This window comes from Apodemus sylvaticus, chromosome 3 (assembly GCF_947179515.1).
Source record: "Apodemus sylvaticus chromosome 3, mApoSyl1.1, whole genome shotgun sequence".
NCBI classification, from domain to species: domain Eukaryota; kingdom Metazoa; phylum Chordata; class Mammalia; order Rodentia; family Muridae; genus Apodemus; species Apodemus sylvaticus.
This window is the reverse complement of record NC_067474.1, coordinates 33,707,058-33,733,894: the sequence shown is the minus strand read 5'-3', so window position 1 is coordinate 33,733,894 and position 26,837 is coordinate 33,707,058. Positions and strand designations below refer to the sequence as shown.

At 39.8% G+C, this 26,837-nt stretch overlaps 1 protein-coding gene across 1 annotated transcript in view; it reads left to right on the top strand.

Moving 5' to 3' along the window:
* Window positions 1-26,837, top strand: part of Nkain3 (sodium/potassium transporting ATPase interacting 3) — a 377,140-nt gene that overhangs the window by 278,800 nt on the left and 71,503 nt on the right. The window contains exon 4 of the mRNA XM_052175775.1: window positions 26,176-26,236. Within this exon, the coding sequence (XP_052031735.1) occupies window positions 26,176-26,236 (61 nt within the window). The remainder of the gene's footprint in view (window positions 1-26,175; window positions 26,237-26,837) is intronic.

The following is a 26,837-nucleotide window of genomic DNA, read 5'->3' as shown; positions in this document are numbered from 1 at the left end:
CCAGGAGTGGTATAGCAGGATCTTTCGTGAAGTGACATGCCCAGTTTTCTGAGGAACTGCCAGACTTATTTCCAGAGTGGTTGTACCAATTTGCAACCGCACCAGCAGTGGAAGAGTGTTCCTCTTTCTCCACATCCTCACCAACACCTGCTGTCTCCTGAATTTTTAATCTTAGCCATTCTGACTGGTGTAAGGTGAAATCTCAGAGTTATTTTGATTTGCATTTCCCTACTGACTAATGAAGTTGAGCATTTTCTAAGATGCTTTTCTGCCATCCGAAATTCTTCAGGTGAAAATTCTTGGTTTAACTCTGTACCCCATTTTAATAGGGTTATTTGGTTTTCTGGGGTCTAACTTAGACCCTTGAGGACATCGGTTCAGGGGGAAAGTTTCTGAACAGATCACCAATAGCATATGCTCTAAGATAAAGAATTGACAAATGGGACCTCATAAAATTACAAAGTTTCTGTAATGCAAAGGACACTGTCAAAAGGACAAATTGGCAACCAACAAATTGGGAAAAGATCTTCACGAACCCTACATCAGATGGAGGGCTAATATCCAATATATACAAAGAACTCAAGAAGTTAGACCCCAGAAAACCAAATAACCCTAAGTATCTCACTTTTTACTACTGACAACTGACTGACCAACACCTGCTTACTACTGGGAAGTGGAGGCACAGCTAAGCAATAACTCAGAGTACAGGTGCTGAAACCAGACCACATTTCAAGGTGAACTGTAGAGGCATAGTGCACATGTTATCCACACTTAGCTCAGCCTGCGTATCTAATCTCCATACTGGAGATTAGATCTTTCTCCTAAACCTTATGTTTAGAGTTTAGCAGATAGCACAGATTTCCCAGGTACCCTTTACTCTCTGATACAGAGTCTCTTCACCTTGTGTGAATATACCACACTGTGGAGTGCACAGGAACGCTTAACTTTCTGTTCCGTTTTGCTGTGGACCCAATTGTGCTGTAGAAGCGTATTCATCTAAAACTCTCACACTAGGCGCGTCCTTGTTATATAACTGAAGATGGTTTATTGGGTACAATAACCTTAACTTTATACTTTGTATTACAATTCCCTCCTGTTGTTATACATTGTATAGGTTTTCAATAAATATATGACTATACCCATTACCAAAGTGTCTTGCAGAATTCCTTTAGTGTCCTAACATTTCTCTCCATCCCTCCCCAAACCCTGGCAGCAACTCGTGCCTTCCTTGCTTTGTATGGTTATCTTTTCCAGGTCGCCATTACTCTGGATTCATGCCGGATTTCATCATTTAAGACCCGCTGCTTTTCCTTAGTAATGTACATTGAAGTCTTTTCATCTTTTTTCCAGGGTTTATGACTAATTTCTTTTTAGGCTGGCATCCTGTTGTCTGAATAAACCTAGATTTATTTATCCACTAATTGGTAGCTTCTAAGTTTTAATAACTATGAATAAATGTGCTATTCCCATTTAATCATAAGTATCTGTTTAGACAGAAGACTTTTTCTTTTTTAAAATAATTATATAACCACCAAGGAATGTGACAGATGGGTCATATAAAAAATATGGTGTGTATTGTAAGAAACTGCTTAATTATGTCCCTAAACTGGCTGTGCCTTTTTGACTCTGGATGAGCAATAACTAGGAGTTTCTGTTGACCTCAGAATACTCAGGACATCTGTATTAGAATTCGCTCCTGTCACTGGTTTGGGGTGTTGGCCATTCTGGTAGATGCTTAATGGAGTTTCATTCTTATAATTTGCAATTCTCTTGATATGTTCAACACCTTTTATTTACCTTTTTAAACTCTTTTTAATATCTTGTTTGTTAAGGTATCTCTTCAGACCCTTAACCCAGCTTTTTTTTTTTTCACTATGTTTTAGGGCTGAATTTTAACTGTTCTTTTTAAATGAAGGATAACAATAATTTATCAAATGTGGCCATTGTAAACATTTTTACAGTATTTTTGTTGCCTTTCTTCTCTTTCTTTAGACACTGTCTTTGACAGAACAGAACTTTTTAATTTTAATGAAGTCTACCTTATCAATTATTTCTTCATAGATTGTTATTTGATGTTATTTTTAAAGGCATTACAAAACATAAGATTATTTAGCTTTTCTCAAATATTATTGTAAGGGAATTTCTTTTTTATTATTATTATCAGATACATTCTTTATTTATGTTTCAAATGATGTCCCCTTTCCTGGTTCCCCCCTCCCTGAAAATCCCCTAACCCCTCCCCATCCCCCTGCTCATCAATCCACCTACTCCAGGTTCCCTGTCCTGGCATTCCCCTGTACTGGGGGCATCCAGCCTTCTCAGGACCAAGGGCCTCACCTCCCTTTGATGTCCAACAAGGCCATTCTCTGCTGCATATGCATCTGGAGCCATGGGTCCCTCCATGTGTATTCTTTGGTTGGTGGTTTAATCCCTGGGAGCTCTAGGGGTACCGAGTAATTCAAATTGTTGTTCCTCCTATTGCGCTACAGACCCCTTCAGCTCCTTGGGTCCTTTCTCTAGTTCCTCCATTGGGGACCCTGTGCTCAGTTCATTATGTTCTACATATAGGTGCATTAATTAGTTTGAATTAATCATTTGAAGAATGTACACAATTTTTGCAAATAGATTGACAGTTCTCCTAGAGCGCTTGTTGAAAAAAATTATTCTACCCAACCACATAACTTTTCCTTCTTAGTTAAAAATAAAATTACCTTGACATATTTGTGTGGAAAATTTTCCAGGTTTTCTATTCTGTTTTGTGACTCTTTCTGTCTATTCTTTGGCTAATCCTATGCTCTATCATTATAGTTGTATGCTGTGATATAAATTCAGGTCTTGACAAATATTATTCATTTCTCCCTAAATATGCAGCATAGTTCCTTAGTGAGCTCAAGGTTCCCCAACTTTATTCTTCTTCACATACTGTATGGTATTCTAACATTCAGAACTGTCCATAAAAAAAAAAAATCCTTCAAATTTAGCTTGTAGATATACAGTGTCAATTTCTTGGGCTTTTATTGGAGTTTTGTTGAAACTACCAATTAATTAGGAAAGCTATCTCAATGGAATATGTTCTGGAGTGATAGAAAAGCACAAGAGACAGCTTCCTCTGTTCTCTGAAGTGTACGCATGAGCACACTCAGCACAGACACGCATGGACACACACAGCATAGACACACATGAGCACACACAGCATAGGCATGCATGAGCACTCACAGATACACATTTTTTTTAAATTTTGTTGAATTTCAAAAGAAACATCAAGGACTATCAAAATGACACAATATATAATTAGATAAAATGTGATATAAATAATGAAGTTTGTGGGTGTAGAAAGAAGCCTTCACTTTCCATGCACCAACTAGAAAATACATGATGTGAATGTTTTACATAAAAGGTTTTAGAGATTCTTCCAGGGTAAAGATGGGTTTACTGGGCCTTAAAAGCTGATGAAAACTGATAAGGTAATATGTGACTTAGAAAGACAGAATAGAGTGTTCCTCCACTCACTCGCCTACTCCTGCCTCACTGTTCTTGTGTCCCCCTTCACGAGGTCATCAAGCCTCTGCAGAACCAAAGGCCTCCCCTCCCATTGATACCAGATAAGGCCATTCTCTACATATGCTGCTACATATACAGCTGGAGCCATGGGGTCCCTCCATGTGTGTTTTTTGGTTGGTGATTTAGTCCCTGGGAGCTCTGGGAGTCTGGTTAGTTGATATTGTTCTTCCTATGGGGTTGCAAACCCCTCAGCTCCTTCAGTCCTTCCCCTAACTCCTCCACTGGGGAACCCATGCTCAGTCCGATGGTTGGTTGTGAGCATCTGCATCTGTACCTATCAGGCTCAGGGTACAGCAATATCAGGTTCCTGACAGCAAGCACTTCTTGGCATCAGCATAGTGTCTGGGTTTGCTGTCTGCTTATGGGATGCACCACCATGAGGGGAAGTCTCTGGATGGCCTTTCCTTCCATCTCTGCTCCAGTTTTTGTCCCTGTGTTTCCATTAAACAGGAGTAATTCTGAGTTAAAATGTAATGGGCGGGTGGTCCCATCCCTCAACTGGGGGTGGGGAACATGCCAAACCTCTACATATGGTCTCTACAAGTTCTCCCTCCCCTTTGTTGGGTGTTTCAGCTAATGTCATTCCCCTTGGGTCTTGGGAGCCTCTTGCTTTCCTGGCATCTGAGACTTTCTCTTAGCTACCCCCAGTTCCCCATCCCCTATTACTACACACCTTTGTTCAATTTCCTGACCCTCTGTACATCTCCACTGATCCTGCCCCCCCTTTTCCAAATCCCCTCCTCAAAATTCTGCTTGATGCCAACTCAAAGAAAACATATTAATACCTATTATGTGTCCACCTTCACAATCAAAATACACCTATAAAATACAGCTTATTTTAAATATCTTCTATAGTTGAGTATGTCACTGGTTTGCTGACCATTCTCTCTATTGGAGTCCAAAGTACCATTCTTGGACTTGTTGATCTAAAGACTAATGAAAAAATTGATAAATTATTTAAAATGATAGTAGACTTTTAAAAACTCTGACCTTTGAGAATAATCACTGAATCACTAATCACTGTTATGCTCTGGGTGCTGGTGTGTGTGTGTGTGTGTGTGTGTGTGTGTGTGTGTATATGTGTATTTGCTCATCAGCATATCCTTTGTTAGCAAGTAAGATTGACAGCTCTGCCTTTCAACTCCCATTGTCTGAACATTTGAATAGTGAGAAGTGTTGTATTCTGTAGCTGCCTGCAGCTACTAGGAACTGGGTTGCTGGAACAGAAGCTGAGGGATGATGGGAAGGGGCAAAAAGAACAAGGCCAGAATGATAGTTTACTGATCGAGGCCCAAACTTTAATCGAGATCAGACCTTTTAACAGTTTGGGCAAGCCCCTCCCCCCATACTCCAGGCTGAGTTCAGGGGAAGTCTTCTGGAAGTCCTTGGTTCCACTGCTCAGGCACTGGGTGGGTCACCTGCTTAATTCAGGAATTCCTAGACCTGGAGGAACAATGAACCGCACCTTCACTCTGAGCTTCTCCACCCTAGGTGGAGCAGGATCCTGACTAGCACAGGATTCAGTACTCAACTAGGCTGGGAGAAGTTCACCTTGACCAATGTCAAGTACACTCTTAGCACTCCACCCTAGGATAAAAATTCCTGCTGTAACCTACTTCCCTATTATGCCCTAACTTCAGATTCCTGCCTGAAGCCCTTGTCCTTGGCTAATGTCAAGTTCCTACCATGTGGCATGACACCCCAATATGGCTCTGTACAAGAAGTTACATCATTCAGGCATTTCTCTCCTTCTGGCTTGTGAAAACTTGCTGTGCAGACATGTTCTTACTCTCAACCAATCTGTATGTTATGATATTGGTTTCTAATTTATGAAAAATCAATTCCTCTTCCATTTAAAGTCATTCATTTCCCTTTGTCCCTTATACAAAATAGATAAAAGTCCATAGCTATGAGAGGTATTCAGACATTAAAAAATGAGCAGACTCCTTGTTAAGTTTTCTTTTCCTCACCCAAGTGTGTGTGTGTGTCTGTTTTGGGCATTCTCAACCTCATTGTTACCAGTGGACTCTTGGCAAGCATGGAACCACAAGTTCAGGGACCTTTACTTTCTTTGGTTGTGAAACTTATAATCCACAGCAATTCCCCATAACAAATTGTCCTTTCTCATATCCCAGAGAGTGAGTCACTCCCTGAACTTTATTTACCTGTGATTGTTACATTGACAATATTTCTTCAATGTTTTATCATTTGAAAACTACAAAGTGGCTGTCATTGTCTAATTCAAATGAAGTATTTTTGAGTATTCAATCAGGGGTAAGGTACAATTGGGGGACAGAGAATTGAACTGAGACAGAGAATGGCAAGGTGGGCCCATGTGCAGCCAAGAAAGGCTTTAAAAAATGTTTAAATACAATTCCTATTTAGCCACTTAACAAAGACAATTTTTTTCCTGACAAGCTTTTCTATTTCTAATATGTAGTTAAAAATCCTTGCAAAGTCACTAGCAAGGTTTTCACCTTAACAATACTATTCTATCTCTTTCTTTCTCTGTCTCTCTCCTCATCCTATTTATATTTCCTGCCCTCCCTTCCATTTTCATACAGTATATATAGTTAATTAATGAGTGGAGAAGGATGAGAAGGATCCCAGGAAAGTCCCTGCTGACAGCTATCCACAATCCATCATAAATGGAAAAAGGCTTGAATGGCTTCTTGGTGCACAGTTGAAACATCTCTGCTTTCCATAATAAAAAAAAATAATAAGAGAAAACTATGGCTGATTAATATTCATGAGCCAGATACCTCATTGGATTTCTGAGGCTACTTTTATTCATTTTCATAAGGATTAATTATATTTAAATAGTTCTATGTTATATACCATGTAATTATTTTCTGAATGGAGGCTCCAAGGAAGTAAAACCCTCTGGAAAGTAGAAGAAAACAATGAACAGAAATGAAAAGCGAAGGCAGCAGCATACACTGCAGTAGATTAACGTGCTTTCACAGGCTGACACAAGTTAGTATTTCTGAAAGGCATTCACAACATCTCCCTCATGTCTGAGGGCATCCCCAGCTCTGATTAATTTCAGTTCACATTAGCACCTCGGGAAGAAGAAAGCAGACAATTGTTCTAATGTATCATCAAATGAGCTGATGTGAGAAAACGTTTCTGGATCTAACGAAGCATGACTGGGGTTTATCCTGATGCTTTCTGGCCACAGTGATTAGTCCTCCAGTGAAATGCTCAAATTGGATGCTGGAAGCTACATCTGCCATGTCCTTCCAAAGGCAATAAATAAATAAAGCTCAGCCTGTCAGTATAATGTAGGTAATACTAAATCTAAACATAAAGGCAAGAAAAAATCTCAAATGTGCAAATTAGTAACAAAACATACTGTCATGTCAAAATACCAGTTGTTTGATTTGATTAAAAAAAAAAAAGATTTGGGTCTTCACACAGATTATGCAAATGATCTCTTGTGCTTCTCAGAAAAAAGAATAGAAAGAGAAAGGAAGAAAGAAAGAAAGAAAGAAAGAAAGAAAGAAAGAGAGAGAGAGAGAGAGAAAGAAAGGAAGGAAGGAAGGAAGGAAGGAAGGAAGAAAGAAAGAAAGAAAGAAAGAAAGAAAGAAAGAAAGAAAGAAAGAAAGAAAGAAAGAAAGAAAGAAAGAAAGAAAGAAAGAGAAGGGAAGGAAGGAAGGAAGGAAGGAAGGAAGGAAGGAAGGAAGGAAGGAAGGAAGGAAGGAAGGAAGAAAGAAAGAAAGAAAGAAAGAAAGAAAGAAAGAAAGAAAGAAAGAAAGAAAGAAAGAAAGAAAGAAAGAAAGAAAGGAAAGAGAGAGAGAGAGAGAGAGAGAGAGAAAGAAAGAAAGAAAGAAAGAAAGAAAGAAAGAAAGAAAGAAAGAAAGAAAGAAAGAAAGAAAGAAAGAAAGAAAGAAAGAAAGAAAGAAAGAAAGAGGGAGGGGAGGGATGGAAGGAGGGAGGGAGGAAGAAAGGAAGGAAGGAAGGAAGGAAGGAAGGAAGGAAGGAAGGAAGGAAGGAAGGAAGGAAGGAAGGAAGGAAGGAAGAAGAGTGATGTGATTGATTCCAGAACTCCATTATTAATTTGGAAGCATCAGATATATAGGCAAGAGGCAAGGAGGCTCAGAAATGGCAATGCGTCTTGTTAGGTGATGATAACCAGCCCATAGATGAGTTTCCTTATCTATAAAATACAGGGACAAGGAAACTTATGCTATAGGCTTTGTTTTATGTTCAAAGTGTCTGTCAGTATAAAAATGGCTGAATAAGCATAAACACATGAGCAGTCTGCACACTACTATGCACAAATAGACTATGGTTCCTTGCTCAAAAAGAACACAGTTTAGACATGATATAATCATTAATTTATTTTGCTCCAGTGATGGGGCTGCCAAGTACAAAGTTTTGCATACATGTTTTTAATTCCAGTACTAGATCATTTATCTTTCTTGGACATGTTGAACTCCCTCTTCAAGGATGGATCGTAACCACAGGAGAAGGAGAAATAGGTACATGTCCAAGTGGATCAAGGACCTCCACATAAAACCAGACACACTGAAACTAATAGAAAAGAAACTGGGGAAAACCCTTGAGGACATGGGCACAGGGGAAAAGTTTCTGAATGGAAACCAATAGTTTATGTTCTAAGATCAAGAATTGACTAATGGGACCTCATAAAATTACAAAGTTTCTGTAAGGCAAAGGAAATGGTCAAAAGGACAAAACGGCAACCAACAAATTGGGAAAAGATCTTCACCAATCCTACATCTGATAGAGGGCTAATATCCAGTATATACAAAGAACTCAAGAAGTTAGACCCCAGTTTTAACCCTGTTAAAAAATGGGGTACAGACCTAAACAAAAAATTTTTGCCTGAAGAAATTCGGATGGCCAAGAAGCACCTTAAGAAATGTTCAACATCATTAGCCATTAGGGAAATGCAGATCAAAACAACCCTGAGATTTCACCTCACACCAGTCAGAATGGCTAAGGTTAAAAACTCAGGAGACAGCAGGTGTTGGCGAGGATGTGGAGAAAAAGGAACACTCCTTCACTGCTGGTGGGATTGTAAGATGGTACAACCACTCTGGAAATCAGTCTGGCGGTTCCTAAGAAAACTGGGCATGATACTTCCGGAGGACCTTGCTATACCTCTCCTAGGCATATACCCAGAGGATTCCCCAGCATGCAATAAGGATACATGCTCCACTATGTTCGAAGCAGCCTTATCTATAATAGCCAGAAGCTGGAAAGAACCCAGATATCCCTCAATGGAGGAATGGATACAGAAAATGTGGTATATATACACAATGGAGTACTATTCAGGGATTAAAAACAATGAATTCATGATTTTTTTAGGCAAATGGATGGAACTGGAAAATATCATCCTAAGTAAGGTAACACAATCACAAAAGAATACACATGGAATGCAATCATTGATAAGTAGATATTAATTAGCCCTGAAGCTCTGAATACTGAAGATACAATTAGCATATCAAATGATTCCCATGAAGAAGGAAGAAGAGGGCCCTAATCCTGGAAAGGCTTGATCCAGCATTGTAGGGGAGTACCAGGACAGAGAAAAGGGAGGGAGAAAGACAGAAGAGGATTTATGGAACATATGGGGCGGGGGGACTGGGAAAGGGGAAGGCTTTTAGAATGTAAACAAAGAATATAGAAAATAAATTTAAAAAATTTAAAAATAAAAGGAAATACAGGGACAAAGAGTGGAGCAGTGACTGAAAGAAAGGGCAGCAGAGACTGCCCCACCTGGGGATCCATCTCATATGCAGACAACAAACTCAGACACTATTGTGGATGCAAGAAGTGCTTGTTGACAGGAGCCTGATATAGTTGTCTTCTGAGAGGCTCTGCCAGAGCCTGACCAATACAGATGCGGATGTTTGCAGCCAACCATCAGACTGAGCACAGGGACCCCAATGGAGACGTTAGAGAAAGGACTGAAGGAGCCAAAGGGGTTTGCAACCCCATAGGAAGAACAATAATTTCAGCCAACCCAGTCCCCCAGAACACCCAAGGACTAAACCACCAACCAAAGAGTACACATGGAGGGATCCATGGCTCCGGCTGCATATGTAGCAGAGGATGGCCTTATCTGGCATCAATGGGAGGGGAGCCCCTTGATCCTGTGAAGACTCAATGCCTCAGCATAGAAGAATGCTAGAGCAGTGAGACAGGAGGGGGTGAGTGGGTGGGGGAGCACCCTCATAGAAGCAGGGAGAGGGAATGGGACTTTTCAGAGGGGAAACTCGGAAGGGGGATAACATTTGAAATGTAAACAAAAAAAACAATAAAAAAGAAACAGATCAAAAAAAAAAAATAAGGGCAATAGAATGCTATAGTAAAAACCAACAAATCTACATTCCATGTGAGAAAGACCAAAGGATAGAAGTCCAATAGTCAGCTTCTCTGTCAAGAGATTTGCTGAGCATTCAATACTGAATCTAAGTGTTTAACCCTCTCTGAGTTACCAGATGAAGCCACTGCAACTCCCTAACATGGGAATGCCAGGGATAAAGAAATGTTTTCTGCCAGGATATTTTTTGATTTAACCTTGTCTTTGATTGATGTATTCATTTCTTTTATTGTGTCTTCCATGCCTGAGATTATCTTTCCCATCACTTGTATTCTGTTGGTAAAACTTCCTTCTTAGGCTTCTATTTGAGTTCCTAACTTTTTATTTCCATTTTTTCTCACTTTGAATTTTCTTTATTGATTCTATTTCCACTTTTAGGTTTTGAATGCTTGCATCCATTTCCTTCTACTGTCTATGTTTTCATAGATTTCTTTCAGAGATTCATTCTTTTTTTTTTCCTTAAAGACTTCTATCATGTTTATAAAGGCTGTTTTAAGATCTTTGTCTTGTGCCTCAGCTATGTTGCAGTTCTCATGAACTACTGTGTCGTGTTGTTGAGTTCCATTGGAACACATGCTCTTCTGGCTGTTGTTGATTGTGATTTTATGCTGGGGTCTACGTATCTAGATTTGGGATAGGTTCTTAGTGGGGGTGCATTGGCTAAGAGTCACCTTCTAAGAAACTCTTCTGGGATCCTGAGTGATGTGGTCACTGAGTTTCCTTGTAAAACATGTTTCTAGGTATTAGCAGCTGATGCTTTAGATTAGGAATGAGGTAGTAGGAAGTGAGATTACTGAATGGACGATATCAGAGTGTTCTACCAGGATCTGCTTAATCCTCTGGGAGTGTGGGCAGAGAGTGGAGAAACCCCAGGGCATATACTCTGCTACAAAGCAGGGAATGAGACTAGAGGATTGGATGTGGAAGACAGAGGAGTGATGAAAGGAAGCTAGCACTCCTGTATGGCTGGCCTACTTACTAATCCATCAGAATTGGCTGCTTATAGTTCTGGGCTGTGATAACAAGATAAGTGAAGAATATACCTAGAGGAGGCTATCTGGTTGATCTGCTAAAGATGGATGTGGGAAGAAGGAGGCCGCTGCCTGTGGTCGGCTATAGAATGGGGAGGAGATATTTCGGGACTGAATTTATTCATTTATTTATTCATGTCTAAGTGTATGTATTCTATTTCAGTTTTTTATTCAATATATTCTTTATTTACATTTCAAATGATTTCCCCTTTCCTGGATCCCCCCTCCCTGAAAGTCCAATAAGCTCCCTTCCCTCCCTCTGTTCCCCAATCTACCCCTTCCCACTTCCCTGTCCTGGTATTCCCCTACAATGCTGCACTGAGCCTTTCCAGGACCAGGGGCCACTCCTTTCTTCATCTTGGGCATCATTTGATATATGAATTGTGTCTTGGGTATTCCAAGTTTCTAGGCTAATATCCACTTATCAGTGAGTGCATACCATGAGTATTCTTTTGTGAGTAGGCTACCTCACTTAGGATGATATTCTCCAGTTCCATCCATTTGTCTAAGAATTTCATGAATTCATTGTTTTTAATGTCTGAATAGTACTCCATTGTGTATATATACCACATTTTCTGTATCCATTCCTCCTCTGAGGGACATCTGGGTTCTTTCCAGCTTCTGGCTATTATAAATAAGGCTGCTATGAACATAGTGGAGCATGAATCCTTATTACATGCTGGGGAATGCTCTGGGTATATGCCCAGGAGTGGTATAGCAAGGTCCTCTGGACTAAATTTAAAGGAGAGGTGGGAGAAGTGAAGATCTGCAGTTAGCCTACTTGTTTTCTAGCCATGGTGGTTGGTGTTTCCTAGTGTGTTCCCAAAGCAGTGAGGACTGGAATAAAGTGATGGGAAGGAAGGATGGAGGAAGGGAAGGAGGGAGGGAGGGATGGAGGTTGGTTGAAAGGGAAGATCTCTATGATCCATGGGAGATGGGGCAAGACGGAAACAAAGCAGAACAGGTGCTCTCTTATAGAGATGGAAAGAGTTTCGGGAATTGTATTTAGAGGAGAGGAGAGGGACGTGAATATCTGTAGTTAGCATACATGATCCCCTGGCTGGCATGGAACATGTTTATTTCTAAGTAAATTATTAGAGCTAATTTTAGCATCTTTAATGTTTTTCACTTGATCATTATTAATGCCTAGACTATCACTTTGTATAAATACACAGAACAGCCCAGGGTCAACTTACTATATAACCCAGAGTGGCCTGAAACTTATGGCAAATATCCTGCCTACGCCTTCAGTGCTAGGATTACAGACATGCACAATTTCATATACCTTGTATGGTTTGTCATCATTCTGAAACCCAAGTCCTGGTTCACGTTGTTTTCTTGAATTGGTACAACCATGGTGTTTCAGTGAGGCAGAGCAGAGTATCAAAACATGGGTACCTTAGAGGCAGCAGACATGTGTTCCATTTCTGAAGGCTGGAAGCCAAGGTCAGGGTGCTACATTCAGGTTTCTGGTGAGAGCTGTCTTGGTTTGCATACGGCTGCCTTCTCTACGCATCCTCATGTGGCAGAGGAAAGAGAAACATCTCCCTGCTGTCCTTTTATTATGATTTAATCTTTGTGACCTAATACCTGCAGAGCCAACATCTCTGCATACAAAATCTCAGCATAAGGTTTGGAGGAGCCAAAGTATTCATTACACTATGGAGATTAGAGTTGACTCTGAAACCCTCTCCAAGTTCCTCTTGGGAAGAGTCCTGCTCCTTCATAGTTCAGGAAAATGTTTCCAGCTTTAATCTTGAGCCAAGGCTGACTGTCCCTTATTATTCCATTTTGTTCAATAGTAAATCAACATAAATCTCTCAAAACCCCATTCTACTAATAATGCCAGAGAGGAACTAGCCGCTATAGCTAAATCCATCAGAGGGCCTCATGTTAAAAGCTTGGCCTCACTCAGTTTGGCACTTAAGGAGAAGGGACACTTAAGAGGTGGGGCCTAGAGAAGAGAAGTTAAATCCAGACACTAAACACAGAAATGTCCTGCTGCCTCATGATGATGACATTCCTCTATGTGTTCTCCCACCACCACAATGTGAGGTTCTGATGCACAGCAGGCCACAAAGCCACAAAGCCAGTTGACCATGGGTTGAAAGTGAAGAACAAGGCAAGCTTTCCCTTCCTGTAAGTTGTTGGTCCCAGGTATTTTACTACATTAAGGGAAAACTGACAAGCTCTGTCATTGCTTAGACCCTTCATTCTTTAAGTCCTTTCTAGTCACAGTATAAACTTCTGAGGCCAGGCTGCAATACAAAGGTATGGACCCAGGGAAACGTGAGTCTGGGTGCTTGCTGTCTACTTAGGGCATGGGGTCAATATTATGTAAATTTCGATGGGTAAAATAACTATTAAATTTGACAAAATGTAGGCTATTAACCTTTAGGAGAGCAATCTCAGCAGAAAAGTACAGCTAGAGGCCAAGCTGCAGTGAATCACAGGACAGACAGGCAGAAGAAACAGAGTGCCAACTTCAGACCTTCGTGAGTAGCAGGGAGCAGCTGTAAGACAGAAGAGAATCTGGCGACATTTTTTAAGATAATGAATAAGCGATCAATTTCAAAATGAAAGGAAAATCATCTGTGCAAAAGCATTGGAGAAAAGAAAATATCTTTGGGTTTTCTAAAGTATGGGCAATGTCAGACTAGAGCCATCTTTAAAGAGAGACTCCCCTCCTCTGGCACAACAATGAATGAGGCAATGAATGTGGAAACAAACGCCAACTCAGTGTGCCTACAGGACTACTACTCATTACTACTATTTACTCATAGATGCATAACATAAGAGGCAAAGAGAATCCTGAATTCAGGTAGGAGTTTTCATGGAGTCCAAAAGCTTATGGAAATAATCTATTCACGTTTCTCTCCATTTAAAGAAATGGAAGACTGTAAATGGATAAGGTGAACTGATCCAATAAGATGGTCTTAAAGGAATCTGCTATGCACTGGGATTTGCACTATCTCTCTCTCCCTCAAGACTATGAGCTGAGCAGAAGGCAGCTCATTTGCTAATCCATGGACACAATGCCCAGGCCACAGCAGGCACTGAGATGAAGACAAAAATGAGTTTGAGAATGGAGATGAAGGTCAAGAGGGCAGCTGAGAAGTAAAATCATAATTCATCTTCACTTGCAGGATCTGAACATTGCAGCTGTGTTCTCCTTGTGACCCATGAACAGACTCAGAGAGAGCACATGCAGAAATGACTTAAGGCTGATGGCTATGTGGTGGTCAGTTAGCAGCAAGGAAGGATCATCAGAGGCTGCATAAAAAAGAGCATAAGCCACCAGGCACCTCCATGGTGGGGTGTCTCCAGTATATAAACTTCTTCGCAGGGCTGCCTTGTGAAAATGGACATACTGTGTACTATGTTGGAGATAGAAACCCTTGGAAAAGAAAATATGTGTTGCTCTGATTCTACCACTTGCTAGCTATGGGCTAAAAGCAAGCCACTCTGATCTCTGGCTTTCTCACAAAAACACCTCACAAAAATGCTGTAATGTCTGTTATGTTTTTTGATTGTTGTTTGTTTTGTCAGTTTGACACAAACTAGAGTCATCTGGAAAGAGGGACCGTCAAGTGATAAAATTCCCCCATTAAATCGTCTTCTGGCCCAAACTCTGAGGTATATATTAGTTGACACCTTAACTGATAACCCAGAACACTACCAGTGTGTCACCCCAGGCAACATATTGCATAGTGCATGGGAAGGAAACTAGTGAGGAGCATTCCTTCAGCTTTTGTATCAGTTCCTGCCATGACCTCCCTCAATAACAGACTGTGATGTGGAAGTAGACGATAAAATAAATCCTTTCTTCTCCAAGTTGCTTTTAGTCATCATGTTTGCCATAGGAATAGAAAGAACACTAACACACCAAAGACATCAATAAGCAGATAAATTGCTAGACAGTACCTACAAACATGTCAACATTTTAAAAAGATTTAATTCATAATGGAATACAAATATGTGGCATAAAAACAGAGAGATGTTACTGCCCATATATATTTTATTGTTATCAGAAACAATAGCTATGTATACATACTGTTTGGGGCTTCTCTACAGTTCTAGTAACAAATGATACAATTGTTCAGCACAGGTCCCACCACGAAGGGAAGATGACCCCCAGCTCACCAATAGAAACTGTACTTTCAGAGCTGATTCAACACTATGGGGACCTGGATGGAATGTTCAAAGCCATGTCATTAAAGCTCATTCTTTGCCACTGAGTTAGAACAGTGCCAAAGTATCTTCCCCCACAGTTTCTACCTTTTAAGTCCTAGCAGGAAGCCAGACTCCGATTATTACTGAGCCAACCCCAATACCCTCTGCCTTTCACCAAGCTTGTCTTTGCTGCTGGACACTTACCATCTGACAGAGAAGGTGAACTGAAGCCAGAAGGCAGCAGACAACCCCACTGTTGGCTCCTGTGTTTATAAGAGCTGAAATTAAAAAACGGAGCTAATTGTCACTCAACCGCATGTCCACGGGAATATTTTAAACAAACAAAAAAAAATCAGAAATTATCTAGATCACTTCACTGGTTCCTGGAGCAAAATAATGTTAATTTGGAAAAATACAGTTGAAAATGGTTTGAAAACAATTACGTTCCTATCTGATGGGAAGTCAAGAAATGGAATCATGAGTTTAACATCAACACGGGATACAAAACAAGGTCCTGTTTAAAAAAAAAAAAAAGTCATCAAATCCCCAAGTGTCCCTTTGGAATGTCCCCAAACTACTTCTGGAGTCTAGCCTTTTGTGACAGCCTTCTCTCTGAGGGGAATTTGGCTGCAACTGGAGTGTAGCCTGTCCAGTCTGCCAGTTGCTCTCCTTCCAGAACTCATAGCTGGCTTTTAAAGCAAATGAGGACTGACTGCCTTTCTGTCTCTTGATAGAGGCACATATCCCAATCTCCCAAAAGACACACTCCCAAAGTTATGAGGAACCCTCCCTGCCCCCATTCCATTACCAAACACATTATTTAAGGACTATAAACAAAGGAATTGGACTCAATGTCAAGATTGACACATTGAGCAAGTTAGAAGTTGACTTTGCCTCACTTTTTGACATGGTTATTGTATAAATCTTGTGCCAAAGATAGATTTAATCTACTCAACTTTAATAATAATACTGAATTTGTTGGACACAGACAGACACTAAGATAGAAAGGGAAATATGGCTACATAATTCTGTCCTCTTAATTTCAACAATGAAAATATAAGCATCATCAGAATAAAAAGAAAATTTTGTATTCCTACAGATGGTTGGATGGGAATAGGAATTAAGGTATTAATAGTAGTCCTCAATGAGTTGGAAACATACACTATGAAACCAAAGGTAAAGTATAAGAACTCTGGGTCATCAGACACAGCATCCTAAAGTTATCTCATGCAATTTACTTATTAATGCTTAAAGAAATTGCTTTTAGAGATTTAGACACCATTCTAAAAATATGTATAAAATGAATATTTAATGGTGTGGCTAAGCTCATGCTTCTACTAAAGAATAACTACAAAAAATACTATCTTCTTAGGTCATGTAGTATTCAGGAATGTGTACCTGCTTCAGTAGCAGATGCAGGTGTGGTGTGGAAGAACTCCTCTGTGGCAAACAATAAACAGAGTATCCCATCTTGGGCTTCAAGGGCATCACTTCTTACCTAAGAAGTTTGGGGACTAACCTCGCTGAACCTCTGGAATTAAATGTCTCCCCTAAGGCCCTGAAGGTGTCCCAAAGTTGCCTCTCTGGTCCATAAGTCATAGCCAGCTCTAAAGTTAGCCTTAAAAACAGCTTTAAGGAGTCTGAGAGGGAAAAAAAAAAAGGAACAGAAAATCTAACAAGCAAGTCTAAGGTCAGTTCAGTTTGTCTGACTGGACACAGCGGGTCCTGTCACCCTATCCCCATTCTGCTTTCTGTTTCTCACAGAAGTGCTCAATGTATATTCCTGGCTTGCATGGAACTCCTTGTGCTGACCAGGCTGCCTTCGAACTAAGAAATCTGCCTGCATTTGCCAACCTAGTGCTGAGATTAGAGACATGTGCCACTAAGCTTAGCCCAACCTTACCTGAATTTTATTCCAGTTTGCTAGGCCAAATCTTATCTTTAGGAGATAAGACTGAGGAGACAGGACTCAGTGCACACTTAGGTATTTCTCCACATATCTCCACACATACTCAAGCTCAGGCATTACCCATCCAATCTGACACTGCTACAGAAATAATTCCCTAACTCCGAAATAACATTTAGAGTTATCACCCAGAGTTTTAAAGTCCGTTTTAATTATCTTAGGATGTAAAATCGGTAGAGACTATATGAAATTTTCCTTGCTAGACACATTTATTTTTAACACCCTAGATAAAACTATCTACCTAAGCAGGTACTGTTTGAGGGGGTAAAAACCTAGACACCACATTTAACAGCCTGTACCCAGCCAGTGCAGGTAGAGGAAAAATTGTTCATGAGTTTAAGTAGCACTTGTGTCCTCTATGATATTGCTGGGATGTTTTGGACAATGACTGCACTACAAAAGCATATCACCAAAAGTCTCTTCTTCCTTGGTGGAAGGCGGCAAATCATTTGTTTTCCATTTGGAAGCTGTCCACAGGAATGCTTCCCTGACCTACACAAACACACAAAAAAGGATATAAATCCTCAGAGGCTGAATGAATTTGGTCCAATCCCTGCTGTGCCTTTTTATGTTCATTGTAAAGGGGACATCTGATTTCCATATTCATTGATTTCTTGGGAATCCAGGTTTCAGGGGACCTCTTAGGAAGGAACAAAATATCTATAGGTGAGTTCAGACTTTACTAGGGTTCCATAAATAGACATAACTCTCATTGTGAGTCCTGAAAAGAACAGTAAGCAATTTCATTAAAAACAAGGTGGTTATTACCAAGATGCACACTCATTTCACTGATCTAAATAAACAGAAAGCCATTCCCTCTCAAGACTTCTTCCCCTGGGGTTCGTCTGTTGGTAGGCCTCTGTTGCGCTGGGCATGTGGGAGAAAGCAGGTGAACCTGGTAGTAGTGGCTCAGAAAGGCCCTCTTGGGAACAGTAAAGAAAGAAATGTATCCAGAAAGCAGTGTGAGATGAAATTGTCCACCTGCTGCCTGTTCTTCAGTATCTAAGGTTGGTTTTGGTTTGTTTATTTTTATACAAAACTCCTTAAAAGGACAGATAGACCTGATGATCAACCTAACACTGAGGGTGAGACAGTGCTCAATCCTGATTCCTCAGAAAGAGAGGTCAAAGTTTCTCAAGTTACTGAATGAATAAAAGCAACTAGTATATAAGTGCAAGAGGCTTACACTGGCTGAATAACATGGCTGGTGGCTTTAGCACTGGTGATGCCCAGAATTCAGAGTTTGCTCCACATTGTTTTAGAAGGCAGACTCCTGTCCCTCCTTCCATTCAGAAATATTGATGAACACCTGCCTCCTACAAGGTCAAGTAGTGAGTATTTAAAGGAAAAAAAGTCCCATATTGAGCTAAAGAAAGAAAATTCTATGGTAGAGCCTTATAGTCTAGACATGAATAGATGGTGCAATCATTTTAAATGTGCTCCTGTGGAGGGTTTGGGAGCCTGGAGCAAAGCAGAGAAAGACACAGACCCTCTCTCTGAGGGAATGAAGGCAGGACTTTCAGAGGGTGACAAACCAAATGTCTAACCAATTCCCAGTTGTGGAAAGTAATTAACCTCTTATACAGAAAAAATGGTGTTAAAACCAATTCTTAAGTCATTTGCCTTCATTAAGTTTATGTAAAAGGGTAGGTTTATGCTGCCAGAATTTACAACACAAAGATAATTTTAAATTCTATATGATCATGGATGGCTTTTATGGAAGAGACAAAAAGTTGACTTTAAAAAGATAGCCTCTATGAACATAGTGGAGCATGTATCCCTATTGCATGCCAGGGAATCCTCTGGGTATATGCCCAGGAGTGGTATAGCAGGGTCCTCCAGAAGTGACGTGCCCAGTTTTCTGAGGAACTGCCAGACTGATTTCCAGAGTGGTTGTACCAGCTTGCAACCCCACCAGCAGTGGAGGCGTGTTCCTCTTTCTCCACATCCTTGCCAACACCTGCTGTCTCCTGAGTTTTTAATCTTAGCCATTCTGACTGGTGTGAGGTGAAAAAAAAAAAAAAAAAAAAAAGATAGCCTCTTTCACAACTTTACTAAAATCAGAAATATAGGCCAGGCTGTGTTGCAGTGCCAAGCTGTAATCTAGCAGTCCTGAAGCTGTGTTCAATCTTTAGTAAAGTCTTTGTTCAGGTAAAATGGTTTCTACCTATAGTTTTAGCACTCTGGGACTGAAGCAATGGCTTGCCATGGGTCTGAAGGTAGCTTTTGCTACAGCGTATCCCAGGTCAGCCTGGGTTACAGAGTGAGGCCCTGTCTCAAATATACAAAACCACGGAGGATAAAATACTGAGGACTGTCACCCTTGTGTTACTTATGTTGCATGTTTTTTTTCTTCTCTTGGCAAGAATACATTTGATTCCATTACTTGTAGATCAGCAGAGAGCCACAGAGACTATTTCAATTCTTATTCTAGGAAACCAAGAAGCACACAGCCAGCCATCTACAATTTGGTGATTAACAGGATGTCTAGACAGGCTCTTATGAGCATAACATTATTAATTAACCAGCAGTTTGGTTAATCACAATAGCAAGAGTAATTCCTGAAATAAATATTTTATTAATATGCCCATCAATAAAGCAAAAGTAAAAGGAAATATTTTAATTAATTCATTTGTAATAATATTGAGATTATGACCGGCAAATTCTGTTTGAGAGCCTGGAGAGTGAGCTAATGTTTCTAGCATAGTAAATCTTTATCTTATTGTTTCTAATGGAACTGTATATTTCAATTTCCTGGCCAGAATTCCTTTTATGTCATCAATCTAGACTATATTAAGGTCCATTAGTGAACAATTGGCTCTGACAAACATTCTGTTGGTACATATTGTTCCTTCCTTTTAGAACTGTGCATTCCCAAATTCCCACTGGTAAGAACATTTTTTGCTTGTGCTGTCACTATGATTAAATATCTGATAATATCCTCTGTCAATCAAAACCATATTTGAAAAACCACATAATATTTGAAAAGGAAAAAGTAAATACACTGACCAGCACATACACAGTACATATTTTCATGAAATACAGCTAATCTAGTATTTTTTCAGAATCCATAGCCTTAAACCATGGGGGAGAAATAAAAGTTACATTGAATTTAATCTGAAAATATTAGCCCAAAGCCTGCTGTTTTGCCTTCACAGAAGGCCAACTATAATGAACTTCTGTGTTCACCCTGACTTGTTTACTGCCATAGGCAATCCATCTATCCCCAAACTGTTTATTCTATTTCAGCTTTACTTACTTGGATGAGGAAATGAAGGCAATAAACCTCATATCTAGTCTTTAATGTTAACCATCTGGTCAACATATATTTTAAGGCTAGAAGAAGATTTGAACGAGGACCACATAAAAGTTTGCTGCAAAAAGTGAAATTTTATTTTATGCTATAAAAATCCCTTGGAGGACACATATTTGTATCTTTAAGTATATAAATGTATATTAAAATGATTTACCAGTGAGCACTTAATACTTTCCAGACCTGTTCTGGCAGCTGACAGGAAAACCAGAAGGCTAGGCTTCCACTGCTGCTCTGTCAGGGAGTAGGAGGTGGGGGGTGGGGGACTGTTCAAGGCAAAGTGGACTCCTGTTGAGTCTCCAAACCCAACTCCATCAAATTAACTTCCCATATTGATATGTGAGAGCAGTGTTTTAGCAATACTGTTTGCTCCTAAGGGGCCTTCTCATCAATCCTCTGGCCTTACTTCCCGTAAATGCCAATAGACCAGCCAGTAAATGCGGATGGACTTACCAATAAATGTTGATGGATCCAGCTGTGCCAAATGGAATGAGCAATTTTAGAAAACACAAAAATATATGTTCTCTGTCAAAATGAACAGTAATGTGTGAATGCATACTCCAATTGTCCTGCTCAAAAGACATCCAAAAGAAAAAAAATAATCCATTTTCTCTTAAGTCAACACTTAGATGTGAATAAAGGTGTTGCCTATTTTTCTTAATTACAGCAGAAGTTCATACTCACAGTAATAATAAGTATCATGATAGTCTCAGTCTTGCCTCAGAGCCCTTAGTATACTCGCCCAAGCAAGCATCCCCACATATCATTGTATGCCTCTCACTTACCTAGATGAGAAATGGTGATTATGTGCAAGAATTAATTGGCCTTAGTTTGATATGAAAATTAAAATATAAAATCATCATATAATGCAGAAACTTCTAAAGTAAAATTAGAAATGCTTGTCTAAATTTCTGTCTGTGGGTCATTAAACACCAAAACCTGGCCAGATGGGTTTCTATCCAGGCCAGATCTATCTTTTCCTACACTGTTGCAGGAAACCCAAAGCCTCTGTCACTTTCGTCATGATGGGTAGGAAGAAACTTACAATGAATTTGCCTACACCTTGGTCTACCCCCTTATGATGCCAAAGAAATCTAATTCACTAATGTTTATGCTATTGAACTCAGATGCCTTGAACTCATGAAACTGTCTTTTCAAGCAAAAAGAATCTCTTCAAAGTCAGGTGCATAAACAACAGGCTGTCTTAATCAGTATTCTATTACTATGAATAAACACAATGACCGAGGCTATACTTACTGGGGAATTGCTTACAATTTCTGATGGTTTATTCATTATCAGCAAATCAAGAAGCATGGCAGCACACCAGCCAGCATGGTCCTGGAGCTCAGAGTATACCATCTTAGACCATACGCAGGAGAGAGGGAGAGAAGAGGAGAGAGAGGGGGGGAGGGAGAGGGAGACGGAGAGACAGAGGCAGAGACAGACAAAGATACAGAGAGATACAGAAAGATTCAGCAAGATACAGATACAGAGACACAGAGAATGTTGGGGCTGCTGTGAACTCTGAAACCACAAAGCCCAAGCTTAGTGATACATTTTCTCCAACAGACCACACCTACTCCAACAAAACCACACCTGTTAATTCTTCTAATCCTATCAGCCAGTTCCACTCCCAAATGGATCTATGGGCTCCATTCTTGCTCACAGCACCACACAAGCCAAAGAGATACACAAAACAACCCCTAATGCCTGTATCTGAAGGAGGCACCGATAATATATGCAACAAGGGGGTAGCATGCTATACCATTTTTCATATTTACTTTTATCTGAACCTAAGAAAAGGCTCTAACATTATCTGACTTGTAGATTCCCAGGGGTGGCCTCACCCTGTCAAATACATCAGGTGAATTGTGGCACTGAGACTTTAGCAACGCCCCAGAGAGTATGAAGAGGGAGAAAGCAGGAGCCACAGAGTGACTAGATTTCCTATGGCAGTCATGTAGAACTAAGATTAACTGGAAATCATGAAAGGTTCAGCACATTTACAAATTACATACTAAGTATAGCAAAAACAAATTTCTTTCAGGTGACATCGATGCTTCTTCTGCAACAATCTGTGGCTTATAAATAAAAATGTGAATTATGTTTCTTGTTAAGTAAGAGTGCACACGCAGCATCCTCTTGGTATAAGTGTCGTATCTATCAGGCACAATACAAAATAAAAACCACACAATTTCGAAATGAAAGATACCACACATACGCATACACCAATTTTAAGTTGTCAGTATAACCGCTTGAAATGAGTGGTATTTAAAGCACTTGGGTTCTGCTCTTAGAGCACATATTTTAGAAAAGTTGAAAAGACATAAAATCGGATATAAAATGTGCAGATGCTTATAGCTGCTTTCATCTCAGTATTACAAAATGGTGTTTCCTGAAAGGAATGAATGAAGAAGATGTGATTTCACTAGCATGATCCCAAACACTGACCTCAGAATGTCATTCTCTCAACACCATCTCCTAGAACTAAACTTGTATGGTAAACCTGTTCCTGGGTTAAAACAAGTTCACAGATGTGTAATGCACGTTCCTGGAGGGGTTCTACATCCCAATTTGTGAAACCTCTGGTGACATAACTACTCAACACAAAGGGTGATAAACTGTTTTCGCAGACAAAAGTAGGTATGATAATCAGGTGGTCTCAACAATGCAGAGACTGTCCAAGGTTGTCCAGGGAAGTTCAACACAGTGACCCACACCAGAAAAAGCAGGACAAGAAGACAGACTGGAGAAGACCACAATGATAGCAGCATCAGGAGAACTCTGTCTTGGGATTGTTAGCACTGAGGATAGTGAGGTAGTGCTACCAACCAAGAATATCAACATCTTATGGAAGCTGTAGAAGCAAGAAAACAGATGTTGATAAGACCTTCCAGGAGGACTAGCTGTGGTGCTGAATATGCAAAATGTGCACTCCAAAACAGAGACACGAACAAGAGCTAAGTACCTGTCCATTGGCAGATGCCTTCCAGTATATGATTTAGCAAGAAAACTATTCTAAGGCTGTGAAGGCACAATTACTTTGTGAAGTTAAAAAAAAAAATCCAGTGTATTAGCAAACATTTTAGACCATAAAACCTTACACACACACACACACACACACACACACACAAGACTGGAGCCTAGATTGATGGTTAAGAGCACTTACTATGCTTGCAGAGGACCCTGTTTCAGTTCCCAGTGTACACATGGTGACTCATAGCCACCGATCCCTCCAGTTCCCTCTTCTGGAATTCAGTACCCTTTTCAGGCCCATACAGGTACCTAAAGACATATGGTACACATACACTAATGCCAGCACGCACACACACACACACACAAAATAAATAAATAAATCTCAAAAAATAACAAATATTGAAAATGTCAATTCTTAAATGGGCAAAGAAACTTTTCATATAATTCATATAACTATAACTAATAAAGAATAAAAATGTATCAGATAAAGTAAAGGTAAAGAGGTAGGGGCTGAAGAGATGGCTCAATGGTCAAGAGCACTGACTGCTCTTCCAAAGGTCCTGAGTTCAATTCCGAGCAACCACATGGTGTCTCACAACTATCCATAATGAGATCTGACACCCTCTTCTGGTGTGTCTAAAGACAGCTACGGTGTACTTACATATAGTGATAAATAAATCTTTAAAATAAAACAAGGTAAAGAGGTGTTTTATTTTATGAATGCATGCTTTCTAGGAACACTATTCTCTACTATCAATGACTGGTAAGATGAGTATTGTTAGTTACTACTGTAGTCAAATAAGTGATACTTCAGCTTATTTTTCATTGTTTTAATTGAATCATAATAATTATATATTCTTACTGCATCAAATATTTAAAAATAACCAAAATGGATTTTGAATGGTCTTACTACAAGGAAATGGAACAAACGTTCTAAACACCAAGTCAATAGTTATAAAAATAATAAAAGGAAATGTCCAGCAGTGTTTTCCTATAGTAATTCTACCTTAGAAAGTAAAATACAGAAATAGAGACAAATGCACAGAAGAAATCAATATTATCATGTTATTTATAATGAAAGTGACTGAATAATAGAATAGTGAACATTACAGTACATTCAAATGGTGCACATTTATGTATGCACGAGTGGTTTAGTATTAACCTGTCATGGGAGTATCCCCATGACTTAGAGACCATGTGAAAGCTTCTTAGAGAAAGCTCCAGAGAGTGGACATCATAGTAGTCATAAGCCGTGTCTTTTCCTGTATGAAGCTGACTTCCTGCACAAGTTAGATTCAGTAGAAGCCAATTTAAAAGCAGTTCTTTCTTCCGCAGCCACTTCAGGCACATTCAAAGACCCTTTTCATCTCACATTCTGGATCATATTTCAACCTGAATATATAGTTTCTAGGGTTCTCAGCCAGGTTCACACGAACCCTCAGCTCCTCAACTTAAGCGGCATCTTACTATCCAGGTCTTCATTAAGAATGGACCATATAACTAGCTACTTTCCTCTCCATGCCTCCCTCCTTGGTCATTCAAGAGATGAAGGAGTCATGAAGGAAAATAGAGGGAGTAAGGACTCAACACCCCTGGCTCTCCTGTAAGCTGGCAAAGGACACTGGCTGGATCTGACAGTCCGCACTGACTGGTGTTTTATCCAGAGAGCAATTCTGTGGGTGTCTCAGAATCTCCCTCAACCCCTCCTTCATGATTTCTCTGCATTGTCTATATGTCTCTCAGCATTACCACTTTCTGGCTGACCACTTAACACCCACACTTTACTCTTTGTACCCAGAGTCCCATCATCCTCCTACTGACCCCCTCAGTAGGAAGCCCCTCTGTAAGTTTGTAGAGGCCTCCCCCCTAATTTCTCATTCAGGTCTTAGATGTATTGGCCTTAGCTCCATCATCTGGGGTAGGATTATAAGACTGGGTAAGGAATCACTGTGGGCAGTTGGATATCCTACCTGTAGTCCTCACAATAGGAAAACCAGCCTTTGACCCTGGGGCTAGCTTCATTATAAATCAGCACTGAAAAGGAACTGTTCAGGGCTGTTGTACAATGAGGATAGGAGGAGAGAACAAGCTTTGACCACACAGAAAAAGGAAAAATGGCTGACTATAACAGCTAGAGAGGCAGCTGTTTTTAACTCTCTTGAGGAAGTCTAGCAATTTTAGAGTAGCTGTAATTACGTAACAATATTAACCTCTAAGAACTGTTGTGTCTCCTGGCTAAAATCATAATTTAGGGAAGTACAAGAAAAAAATATGAGAAGCATCAAAGGCTGCTCTGTGATATGTTTACTCTTTGTGACATTTTCTCTCCTACTGCATTTTACCACTAACTAATCACCAGCAAGTTAATGTATTTTCTTATGATGTAATTAACAAACAGTTTAGCAGTAGATAGAATTTACATTGTCACGGTACTTTAAATTATTAAGTAGATGATTACTGTTTAATTTATATGCAACATATTTTGGGTTATTTTCTGCATGTTAAACATTAAAATGGTTATAGGAATTATGAATATAGTACAAATTGCTCTATAAATAGGAAAAAACTAAAATATATAACATGAATAATTTGTAACGGTTTATATATTCTAAATCTACGTGAGGTATCCAAAAACTGTTCCTATGTCTTATTTATCTATAATTTTTAGAAAGCTATTTAACTTACTGAAAAATGAATAAGTTTTAAATAACAGCTATTTAGTTGTAAAAGTTTATTCTATTATAAATTCATAGACGTTATTGATATATTGGTACAAACTCTGAAAACATCTGCTTTTTTCCAGCTGATTGGTTTTGTGTATGCCTGTTATGTGATCAGCATTTCCATGGAAGAAGAAGACACCTGTAAGTATCATAATCATTCCCTGGGGTCCCTTCTGGGTAAGACACTGATCTCTAAAAGCCTTTACAAGGCTAGGAAATCTTTCATATTTCAAATCATAAATGACTGAACTCAACAGAGTAAAGTTGTAATAGAGGAAACAAACTCAGCCTCACATAAGCAAGGTGGCAGTGTACACTGACCATCACTCCGAGCTCTCAGAAGTGGGAGAGAGACTCAGAAGCCTAGAGCCTGCTGACAGAGCATGTCAGAGGTCCCAGCATGGCTGTAGGTAACATGCTGAGCAGATAAGGTTATTCTATTCATCACCAGTTGGGAACATGCTGGTAGTAAAACTTTAAAAGTTAACTAACAGCACTAGTAGTAATTCCAAGGGTTGTATGTGTGAGATCCAACTGTGTAAACAACAAAGTTATTTGTTTGTTTGTTTGTTTGTTTACACTCCAGATTTTATTCCCCACCTCCCTAGTCCACATTTCATACCTCCTCTCCAACCCCCTGTCTCCACGAGCATGTCTCCAACCCCAACCCACAACCCCACCTGACCTCTAAACACCCTGGGGCCTCCAGTCTCTTGAGGGTTAGGTGCATCATCCCTGATTG